General features: G+C 37.1%; 1 protein-coding gene across 1 annotated transcript in view; it reads left to right on the forward strand.

The window, feature by feature from the left end:
- Positions 1 to 11,281: 11,281 nt before the first annotated feature.
- The window catches only part of LOC107097462 (nectin-4-like), an 8,901-nt gene continuing 7,774 nt past the window's right edge, over positions 11,282 to 12,408 (forward strand). The window contains exon 1 of the mRNA XM_015394612.1: positions 11,282 to 11,488. Within this exon, the coding sequence (XP_015250098.1) occupies positions 11,398 to 11,488 (91 nt within the window). The 5' untranslated portion in view covers positions 11,282 to 11,397. The remainder of the gene's footprint in view (positions 11,489 to 12,408) is intronic.

Consider the following 12,408-nt stretch of genomic DNA (forward strand, 5'->3'; position numbering starts at 1 on the left):
GTTAGCCATAAGGACCTGCAGAGGGAGACATTTACATTCCTTTAACTCTGATAGGTTTCGTTTATCCCTACTTTCATTCAAATTCACAGTTTAATAAATGGTTCATTTTTTATCATGACTTCTATGTGTCTAGTTTTATTATTTGTGTTTTGAGAGATTTTTGTTAAATGTAAAACACAGCAACAAGAGAGAAATGAAATACCAAGTTATGACGCATTTAGAGGAGGTCACGTGATTTACTGGAACTCAGGTGTATCACATTTCACTCATTTAACTGGAAGTGGCTGTAGGGGATGTATGTATGATGTGATCTCTGTGTGTTTTTCTAATGTTTTTACATAAAACATTGTTTTATTTAAACAGAGTTTAATTTTCTTCTCACAGACCATCAGGACCCACATCAGCCCAGAATGGATGACATGGCCACCAGACTGCTTGTCTTATTATTGTTACCACTGGTACTCGTCAAAGCTGGTGAGTTAAAAGCTTTTGTTAAACCAGAGATAGAGAAGAAACAGTAAACAGAGAAGTTAGTTATTCAATTTAACTCCTATAATTACCAGAGTTTACTCTCTGTTCTGTTTTGATCTTAGTTGTGATTGTTTGGGAACAATGAGGCTTTCTTCCGCCTCTTTCTTTCTATTTGTTTTTAATTCAAATTTATGGATATTTGTCCCTAATGCTTAGATTTGAACCTATCTTCGATATATTTTTGAATAAAAATGACATATTGAATGTAGATCGATCTTTTCCTGTTTCAAACATAATTTAATAACTTCCCTGTTATTAACATGCCACTGAAGGGTGTTACCTGTGACCTTGTTTACTTCAGATCTGAGGCCTTCCAGTGAGCAGGGCTGGTTTGAACAGGGTTCTGCTGTAATTTATTCATATTTTAAAAATATTTGTATTGATTCAAAATTGCATTTTTTATAAATTGCTATTATATTGCAAATGCAATTAATTGCCCATCTCTAATGAAGCCCTCCATTAAGGTGGTGCTGAAATTGTTCCGGCTTTATTATGGAGTTGGCAGAATGCAGCAGACACTGACAGGCTGCAGCCTGTTGGAGACTGAATAAAGAGCTGCACAGATGAAAACATGGAGCTGCATAAACAGGCTTTTCAGAGGCCTTATCTGCTCTTTGACGTCATGAGCAGGTGGAGGTGTGCAGTTGGGGGAAGGGAACAAGGCTGCTGCAGCTTCATGTCCTTTTATAACTGCCAGGTGTGCTCTCTTTTACTCCGCTTTGTCACAGAGTGAAGTTCATGCAGCCATTAACCCAGATAATTGAGAATCTTTATGGTCAAACATCTGGGTGTTTGGCCCAAAACCTCACATTTTTACTCCTTTAAAAAGAGTCTGCCTTACTGCATTCATGCCCTCTATGTTTAACCTTCACCCGCAGCACTAAATAAAAAGCCACATGCTGAGTGGCCAATCCTGGTCCCTCCGAATGTAAATGATGCTGGTGCTGGAGGATAGACATCTACAAGGTGTTTGTTTTTTATCTTCAGCCATGGGAACCAGTCAAGCTCTGAGCTTTAAAGGCTGCCGTGTCATTTCTCTGGACCAAGATTGTGTAACTAAAGCTTTATTACATGTAGGCTTTACCTTTAGGCAAGTTACTAAGTATGCAGCCATTTATATAAAGATGCTGGTACATGGCTGTACATCTTATTTTGGCATTAGACCAATTAGATGAGCCCTTGAATGATATATTACCTACTGTAGATTAAGTTAATTTACAGTAGGTAAATTAATAAAGGTGAAAAGCTAATTGAAAAGTAAAAAAGTAAAGTAAAAAAGTTAATAAGCCTAGTTAACAATTCTATTTAGGTTTATAAACTAATAAATGTAAGTTCCAGTATTAGCAATAATCCCTCTAAGGTTATGTTGGACCAAATAAAATGTGTTTCACTTTAAGAGCGTTTTTCATGAATTTCTCATAGAAGCACTTTTGTTATTTTTCTTCATATATTCGGGCTAGCTGGCATTTCTTGTTCTTACATTGACATAAATTTTTGCTATCAAAATATCCTGATTTTTTTAATGTTACAAAGGTAATAAGGTCTTGTCCTGGATTCCAATAACACTATTGGCTTGAAATGTTGATTTTCAACGTATTTCACTGGGGGCCCTATAAAGGGTTCAGCCTGTTATTAGTGGGGAACTCACTCAAACATCTTGTGTTCCTGGGAAGATGAAGTGACGTCTGAGCAGCATGAAGTTCAGAAAGGAAATCGATTTTCTTTGTCATTCAGTCAGACTGAGCGTCTAAAACATGTTCAAACTAAATGACAGAGAGAAAGGTGACAGAAAAACTTTCTGTCTACAGCTAAAAGCATCAGATTAGTCCAATCTACCAGTTTATGATGCTGGTCTAAGCCCAGTGTCTCCCTGGGATCTGGTCTCTCAAATCCTGCTCTAGAAACCTGAGTTCCTCTATAATGTCTTTGTTCTGTCGCTTCATCTGATGCAGATAAGAAAATCATTGTCAAGCCTGGGGAAGTAGCCACTCTGCCATGTGAAGCTCCTGACAGCAATCCTGCTCTGGCTGTGGAGTGGAGCAGATCTGATCTAGCTGAAGAATACGTCCTTCTGTTCAGAGATAAGCAGATGGATCCAACATTTCAGCATCCAGCCTTCAGGAACCGTGTGAACCTAAAGGATGGGACGATGGATCTGCAGCTGAGGAATGTCACGGATACAGACAAAGGAACATATGAGTGTCGAGTCTTTCACAGAGCAAATCGCCGCAAGAGAGCTGTGCTGGGTGGTGATCCCATCAGCACCATCAACCTGGTGGTAGATCCTATTCCAGGTGAGTCTGTCTCTGGATCAGAACAACCTGCAGCTTCCTGGTTCTTCATGGCAGAGAGAAACATCTGAAACATCCTGATTAAATTCACCAATTGATGTTCATCATACAAAAACTACCTTTGATTAAAACTTGTTCTCAGGGCATGCAGGTGGCACAGCGGTTAGCGTGCAACACCCATATGGAGGCCTTAGTCCTCGATGCGGAAAACCTGGGTTCAAATTCGGCCGTTGGTCTTGTGCCACATGTTTCTCCCCCTCTCTCATACCCCCTTTCCTGTCAGTCTACAGTCCAAAAAACGAGCCACTAGTCTCCCAAAAACTAAAAAAAAAAAAAAAAAAAAATTCTAAAAAAAAAAGTACTTCTTAGATAAGGAAAATAATGGGTATATTAATATTTCCGTTCACCATCTATTCTCCTTCGTCGTCTTTTTTCTCTTAAACTTAATGATTTTCCTGTTTTAAAACTAAATAAATGTCTGACTGTAAATCGTTTTGATCTTAAGGAGGTAAACCCTCCATTAAATGTAGCTTCCTGAAGCCTTTCAGCACTTTCCCTGTGTGGCTCCATACTGACACCTGCTGGATCTTAAACAGCATTGCAGGCTGCTTAGATAAATGCATCACATTCAGATTATATCACCAATAGTATCAGTTTCTGTTCCTTTACAGTCTAATTTCTTCCAGTGTATTAAGATTAATAGGTTCAGATCATTTTGTAGATTTTCCAAGAGAAACAGGCCTCATGTTTAGAAGCTACCAGGTTCTGTTCTGACCTGAGGAACTGGCATTTAAAGGGTTTAATGGGAATGAAAGCCAAATGTAAAACATACAAGTACACAGTTAAAACAGCAGTACACAATTATTATTTTATAAACCAACTATGGTTACAGATCAGGTCTGAGTAGATCCGGGATCTGCAACCTTTTATATCCAAGGAGCCATTTTGCCCCGAGTCCGAACAACTAAAAGTTGTTTAGAGCTGCAAAATATAACAGGACTTTTTCAAGAAAACAACCTATTATTATTATTTTTTATTTTATTAACTAATATGACCTTAGTTGCCATCTTAAACAACCAACAATTTATGTATCTGTAGCTTTTAAAATATTAAAAAAATAATTTCCAAGCTCATTAAAAGAAAAATGGCTCTAAAAGCATATTTCTAGTTCTTTTAATGTCATTCTTTTCCATCTTTTAAGATTGGTGTTTATTATTGATTGATTGATTGATTGATTGATTGATTGACTGACTGTATTGATCTCACAGTTAAGAAATTTACTTGTTACATCAGCTCAAATAGTCACAAAGAGAAGATGAAGGCGCCAAAGGAAGAAAAAGGTGGATGGGGGATATATACAGTATAGACAGAGCGTCCACATATGACAGCTGAATTATTTTTATTATTTGGGGTTTTTTTATAGCAGGATTATTATACAGGGTTATAGCACAGGGTATTTACATATTTCTACAGTTGGATATTTATAGCTATTGCACTGTGTATCAAATACAAAGAAACAGGTTATTGCACAGGGCAATTATTGTACACTATTTAACTCTTTACATTCATTTTAGCCACTATCAAGAGCTGCTGTAGATGGTTCACATGTGGCTCTGGAGCCACAGGCTGCAGAACCCTGGATTATATGATATTCTTCTGATTTCAGTATTTTGATGGATCGGACTAACACCTGGTTCTGTTCTGTTCTGCAGTCAGCCTTGACAATCATGGAAACAAGCTGAACTCTCTTCCTCTGTGGGTGTTTGCTGTCCTCATGTGTTACCTCTGGACCTTCTAAGAGTGACTGCAACTCAGGGTGGTTTAAGCAACATTGCCTTCAATGTAAGAATATGATGATTACCATGAAAAATAACTTTTTCTGTTTTAACTGAAGGTCTGAACCTGCTCTTATTATTTACAGAAATGTACTACAGATGGGAATGCATTAATGGCTACCTTATATAAAAACTTTATTTTATATCTTAAAATTCACTGAAATATCCTGTATTTACTGCACACCTGAACATTTGTAGCAAAGAATGCAAGAGAAGCTAAAACATCAACATTTCTAAAGCTCAGTTGTTTCTGCTCAGCCTAACATGAGTAGAACATGGAAACAGATGAAACACAATCCTTATAAAGGAAAGAATTGCTGCTGTTAAAGGGAGGTTTGGGCTCAGGCATAATCTAATCCATACATGGAAAACTAGAAGTCAAAATGAAAACTTTTGAACCACTGTAGTTTGAAAGAATCGAAATATAAAAAAAACAAAAAACCACTGATTTAATCAGTCAAACTTCATAAATACCATTTTTTATGTGTTTATTTTTTTGGCAGAAATGGAATGTCTTCCTAATGTGAAAGAATATGAATGTTACTTTTTTATTATTGAACCAGCAAAGTGAAATATATTTTTTATTCCTTCTAAACTCCACATGCTTAAAGCTTATTTTTAATAAAACACAGTTTATTCTATAAACTGATTCAGGAAACCTTTATAGTCAATAAGATGAGTATAAGTGAGCGAACTTCCTAAACTGATATTTTATACCATGAAACACGTTCAATGCAATTCCATTTTTATGAAAATGTGAAACTCTTTGCACTTTTTTCATTTTTAGTTCAAAATGTCCAAATGCAAAATGATGCAGGATTAAAATGTTTCTACTTTTACTTTAATCTAATGTTCAATCGTTAATTATCTACTTTGGTAAATGGTAAAAAAATACATGAATATATTGCCTGATGATATTTGTGTAAACATGTTAAGAGTTACAGATATAAATGCTGTATTTGTGTTTTGAAGTCAAAACAAGAGTGAACTGAATAGAACAGATTCATCCTTGTTATAAAAGTAACTTAACTATAGTATATGCAAATTAAAATAAAAAGCAAATGAATAAACAAAAACATGCAATCAAGTCATTTTCTTTTGCAACAAAAACAATATTAGATCTGAACAAAAAATGTGTTGAAAAGGTTGGAAACTCTTTTTCATCAAGATGTTTGTTTGTGTTTCACAGAAGGACTGAAGACACGGACTGATGTTTTATTTGAACCGGGGAGCCGATGTTCATGCGCTTGAATGTAGCTCAATATTTTATTATGTTTTAAGGTAGATCACTGCAGAATAGAAGCACAAACTATTGCAGTTTTACATCAACATAAAAACATTCATGTTAGACTTAATCTCTGGTATCTTAGTAGATATACAGAAGGCAAATTAAACCGGAGTCACAAAAACAAACAGCCTAAATATTCAGTCCCAATTTGCATGTTTAGCTGAGTTGCTGCAAGTTTAGGTTTTTGATTGAGTTCTGATTGTATGGAAAGTTAAAGGAAAGATGGAGGAGAGAATAAAATAGATGTCTGCACCCCTTACAGTAAAATAGGTTGACTTCTGTCCAGCTAATAAAACCATTTAGAAACACAAACGTCGACTAAAAGAAAGGAAAAAGAACACTTTTATTTGATAAAAATATCTACAAAACTAATATTTGTTCAATTAGGTAAAAAAAAAAAAAACATATTACAAAAGAAAGAATATCTTTTTGTTATAATTAATGTTGTGTCGATGCCATTTTTTTTGGCCCCAATACCAATACAGATACCTGGCTGTGGAGGATTGGCCCGATACCATCTGTTTGAAATTGATGTGTGTGTGAATGGGGGGCGTTCAATAAGTAATGCCCCTGACCCACTTCCAGATGTTTGATCGAGCTGAGATTTTGCATGTCACGTTATTTAAATCCCTATAGATTAAGTAGCAAATTAAAGCTCTGAACTATTTGTGGTTTCTGGCTTACAGGTATTTGAACTGAGTACACTTGCACCTTAATCCTTATTTATAATGATATACTGTATATATATTGTTTATTCTTAATGCACCTTTTTCCTCCTTGTTTACACCCTTTTTAATTGCTATGCCAATATGTGACCAGTGAATTTCTCCCCTGTGAGATCAATAAAGCCCATCTAATCTAATCTAATCTAATCTAATCTAAAGTCTGAAATGGAGCTAGTTTTTCTATTGGAAAGGACTCACACCACAGGAGACTTTTGATGAAATTAAAGTAACTAATGACGATGATGCCCATTATTTGACCCATGCAAAATGTTTTACAAGGTTATATTAAGGGACATTATCACTAGAAGTTACTTTCATTTGATCAGAAGTCTCCCATTGTGTGCCTCCTTTCAAATGCAAAAACTCAGACTTGACTCAGTTTTAACACCAGTAAATCAGAAACCACAATTAGTTCAGAGTTGTAATTTGCTATTTAATCTATAGAGATTTAAAATACCTCACATGCAAAATTTCAGCTCTATCAAACATCTGGAAGTGGGCCAGGGGCAATACTTATTGAAACCCCCTCGTATATATGAAGAACTGCATACTACTTGGATTTAAAATAATTATCATCATGGCTTTGTCAAGCTACTGCCTACCTTTGTGATTTGTTGGTACTCGGCGTCGGCGATACCGATACCACCACTTTAGTGCTGGATCGGGGCCCCGCCTGATACTGGTATCGGTGCAACACTAGTTATAATTACAGTAAAAACAAAAATTGTGAACTGCAAAACAATGAGTCCTTTAAATAAAATTCCTTCAGAGCTGCAAACATCACATTGCCTTTGAAAAAGGAAAAATTTTAATTCAACAAAAATTTAGAAGAGGTTGCTAATTATTTTAGAAAGTTATGTTAAAAAAATACCACTAAAAATTATTAAAAATATAGATATATTTTTCTGTTATAATTAAAATAATCTTTTGGGGAAATTCCTGCTGAATTAGTCACTTGAGGAAATCCCCCAATTCCAAAAAGTTGCTCTTCTTCATTTTCAGCATTTGTTGATTTTCTAAAGAGCTGCTGGCGACTCCAGAGCCACAGGATGCAGAGAGGTTGAAGTCCGTCAGGAAGAGAAAGATCTCACTGATGTGGGAACGTCTCTGCTTGTTTTATGGTGATGGCTGCAGAAACATTTGAACATCTTTACCTAATTTTTTCTCATCGTATGTGAGAAACCTGCAGTGTTATGGAAACATGCTGAACCTCCTCCGTCCTTACATTCACTCTGAGGCGGCTCAACTGTAGATGAAAGCATCTGGCCATCTGACAGAAAACACAGTCTTTGGAAAGAGAGCAAAGTTTCCATTGCAATGACTCACACTGACTGGCCTGTGAACATGATTACCTCATAAAGAATAAATGCTGTGTTGGTGCACAACAGAAGTAATACTCAGCTTTAAAGTGAAAGTAAAATAAATCAATAGAGGAAGAATGAAAAAAAGCTTTTGGTAAAACTTTCTACTAATGATCTTAAAACCTGATTTAACATTTTAGCAATTATGTAAATGTAACATGAACATCCTGCCGTTTAAGGATAAGATGAATAAATACCACATGGTTACATGCTTACAGTACCTGGTCTATAAATGACAGACTGAGCAGATAGAATATTAATAAGCATTGAGGACAAAGATGGAATATGAGTTTCTTCCTGCTGATTTTGTTTCCCTGAAGAGAACTGCCTCATAATAAACAGAGTAGCTAGAGACTGATGCAGGTAGGAGCACTGATACTTTATCATATTTCTACTGATGTAAAAGTAAACAGTGCAATGCAGTTAAAGTACTCCTAAAAGTTTTTTTTTTCTCTTAGAAAGTCACCTAAGTACACCTCATCCTGTGAAAAGATGTTTTTAAAGACCAGAGAATTTGTGACAATAAGGGAATGAATTAAAAATCAGAAACTGCTTGAAAAAAAAACCCACAAAAATTCTTAATTCTGAATAAATTTCCTGTTTTGCACATTATATTCCACAAACACAAAATGTCACCTTCCTGGTTCCACCAGCTCTTTCTCTGTATATCTGTAAGTGAGTAACTAAGCAGCAGCAAATAAAAACATATATGCACAATAAATACAGTCATGCAGCCCTTGATATAACGAGTCTAATTTTTTTTTTTTAATCATCCATGGAGATCACCAAGTGCAGGTAAAGTGCTAATACTTCATCATATTTTTATTACAGTGAAGTTAAAAGTACAATACTGCTAAACCAAAAAGTAAAATAATAAAATAACCTATTTTTTTAAAGAAATTAAATATAGCCACTGTAGTGTCCACCTCTGCTTGTTTAGGGTGGGCTGTTGGAGGAAGCATCAAGGAAGGTAAACATTTGGTTCTTAAATGGTTTAAGGATGGATCTCTTAGGTTCAAAGGTCGTATTGTTTTCAATATATATTTGAATAATGAAACATAAAAAATACTCATTAAGCATCATTGTTAGATTCAAAATATTGTGAGTTCATTTTTCATATTTCATATAGGACAAAAAATGAATCTGGAGCACAAAAGGATTTTGATACAGATTTTCCTGCAGGAATGAGAAAGGCTGCTGCTCACATCCCAGCACCATTCTGACCCCCAACAGAACAGCAGTCTTTTATTCACAGAGCAGAAACAGATGGGGGGGGGGGTTTATGACCCTAGAATGAAAAACTGGCTGAGAGGCAGGTCATAAAAGTTTATGACCCTGTAAATGCCTTCTGGCTGAAGGCAAGTCTAGAATAAACCTCCTGATTGAATCACAGGACAGAATGTAGAATCTTATTTCTTCAATGTTTCATATGCCCACACATTAATTTTATAATTGTCATTCAATAACTCTAACAATCATCATCGCCACACACACAAGAATGAAATTTCCTCTCCTGCAGGTTGGATCAACTTCACAGCAGAACCAGGACAGAACATTACTGCCCTCTAGAGGTTCTGGCCACAGAACCATCATAGTGGTGGAGAGGAGCAGAACTGATCTGGGCTCTGATGTAATCAGCCTGCTTACACACAAACTCGCCGGACGTGGGTATGGTGTCCTCACAGACATCTTTAACATCTCGCTGGACCAATCCATAGTGCCAGTATGCTTCAAGTCTGCCTCCATTATTCCAGTCCCAAAGAAGCCTCAGGTCACCTCACTCAATGATTACTGGCCTGTCGCACTGACTCCCATCATGGTGAAGTGCTTCCAAAGGCTGGTTAAAGAACACATCGTCTCCAGTCTACCGCCAACATTCGACCCGTTCCAGTTCGCCTACCGACTGTACCGCTCCACCTGGAGGAGAAGAACACCCACGTGCGCATGCTTTTTCTGGACTTCAGTTCAGCTTTCAGCACCATGGAGCTCTCCATCAGAGCGTTCTGACCAGCTGTCTCACTGTGTGGTGTGGAGACCGCAGCGGCTCAGACTGGAAGAAAGTGAGGAGGGTGGTAAGAACAGCAGAGAGGATCATGGGGACTCCTGTTCCCTCCATTAAAGACATTTCATCCCAGCGCTGCGTGTCCTGAGCCCGTAACATCTTCAATGACCCCTCACCCCCCCACCATGGACTGTTCTCCCTGCTGCCCTCTGGGAAGAGGCTTCACAGCATTGGATGCAGGAACAGCAGATTCCATGACATTTTCTTCCCCACCGCCATTAGACTGCTGAATGTTGAGTAAAATGTTTTTAGTTTTTTTTCTTAAAGCACTGAATGTTGGAATCTGTAAATCATATACAGTCTTATGTTTACATTTTATCACTGCTGCACTTTAAAAATGGAAATATATTGAGAGCTGTACTGAATAAAATTTCTTCTTGAATATGCAGGAGCTATTTCTCATTGTTTTTAAAGTTAAATCTTGGAATTTTGATTATTTAGTTTGATTTGTTATTTAGAACAGGATTTGTTTAGTGAGTCACTTAATGAATTTTATCTTGGGATGTGGGTGTTTCACAGTATAAATAGGGAGGTCTTAGGTAGGTCATTATGAAAGTGGGTGGTGATACGGTTTTCTAAGTTCTCAGTTCTCAATCAATCAATCAATCAATCAATCAATCAATCAATCAATCAATCAATCAATCAATCAATCAATCAATCAATCAACAGGTGCAGGAAGGGAGAGCAGTAGCAGAATCCCGTAAAGCCTGTAAGCTGTTTGTCTGTACGGAGAATAAAGCAAGCAAAGAACTGGATTTTGACCCATTTTGATCTTTTTGGACGGCGTCATCCACGGTGCATCAGGTGAGTTGAATTCACCTTTTGCTTTGATCACCTTTAAGTCTTGAGTTTTTTTTTTTTTTTTTGAATTTTAGTTTTTTCACTACATCAAACACTGTGTGTGTACAAAATGACAATAAATTCTGTCTAAGTCTATAAACTACTTACATGTACTTGCTTACATTTACATGATTCACTTTTTTATGTACTTTCTTAGACTAGTTTTACACCACTTCGCTTTTTGCTTACGCACTAAACCACACACACCAGGCAGCACGTGCCTCACTGATTCCCGTAAGTGACGCCTGGCCCCAGATAGAGCAGCCAGTTAGGAGGAGCACAGGGGCACACCTTTAACACATGATCAGAGGAGGAGGAGCAGTTCCTGTCATGGCGCGCTGGGAAAGCAGCCCATGCCTTTAAGGCGGTAGTAAAGATTTAGTTCTCTGTATTTTTGTTTCACTTAGTCCATTTAATTAGGTTTTTAAAGCACGGGTTGCTGTTCTATCATCTGGAAGGGAGAAATGGACCCAAAGTCAGCTTCACTGTGGAAACTTCTCCAGTTTCTCTCTGCTGTCTTCCTCTCAGTCTCTGAGGAAGCTCCTTTCCTCCAAGGTAGGAACTTCCTTTTAAAAACATATCTGTCTTATTTAAATTAACAGAGGAAATCTAACCTCATTTTGGAGTTCATAAAAAATAGTTAATTTGTTTTACTTGAGCGCAGGTAAGGAAACCATGCTGGGGATGACGCATGGGCGTTGGTTTGCATAGGTGACCATAGGGAGGGACATGTCCCTGCCAAGATTTTGGACCGACCTATTTGTCCCTACCGATAATTCCATTTGAATAACATGTTTATATAACATTTTAATATAACATGTTTATAATTAACAGTTCAGCGTGGTGGATCACAGCCACTGTGTGTGATCACAGCCTATTCTTTTTCTCTCGCAGCTCAGTAGCTGCTGCCGCTCCGTCTTTCTGCCATTAAAGTCAGTAACTGTGCTGTTTAACTCCACTCTCATTGGTTGTTCTGCCTTCTCTCTTCCTGATTGACTATTCTGGCATCCACTGAGCAGAGAATTTATTCATTGCACACTGACTGAAGCACATCGATTGAAATGTGTCGAAAATCCTATTAATTCGAATTCATCTGTCCACCAGAACTATACATTTTAAAGCATCCATGTCTAAGAAATATGAAATCATTAAGCATAAGTTTAAAATTTCCCTTTTCGTTCATGTTTCAACCCTTTTTCTCATCAATGGGTTTGAGTTTAGGGCGATGCCCGCTCCCGTGACAAAGGAGGTAATTCTCTGCACAACAACTGAAACCGGAGGAGAGAATCGAAGCAGGGGCAGATTTAGGAAATATGGGGCCCTAGGCAAAGACGGGCCCTCTGAATAGAATGATGCAGACCCATTAAAGGGATAAAGAAATTTTTATAAAATATACAGACATTATTTACTAAATTTTGACTGCCCTTAATGATGTTTTATATTTTTATATCATGTCTAGGGAAAAATAACAATTC

This window comes from Cyprinodon variegatus, unplaced genomic scaffold (genome assembly GCF_000732505.1).
Source record: "Cyprinodon variegatus isolate N-32 unplaced genomic scaffold, C_variegatus-1.0 Scaffold699, whole genome shotgun sequence".
NCBI lineage: Eukaryota > Metazoa > Chordata > Actinopteri > Cyprinodontiformes > Cyprinodontidae > Cyprinodon > Cyprinodon variegatus.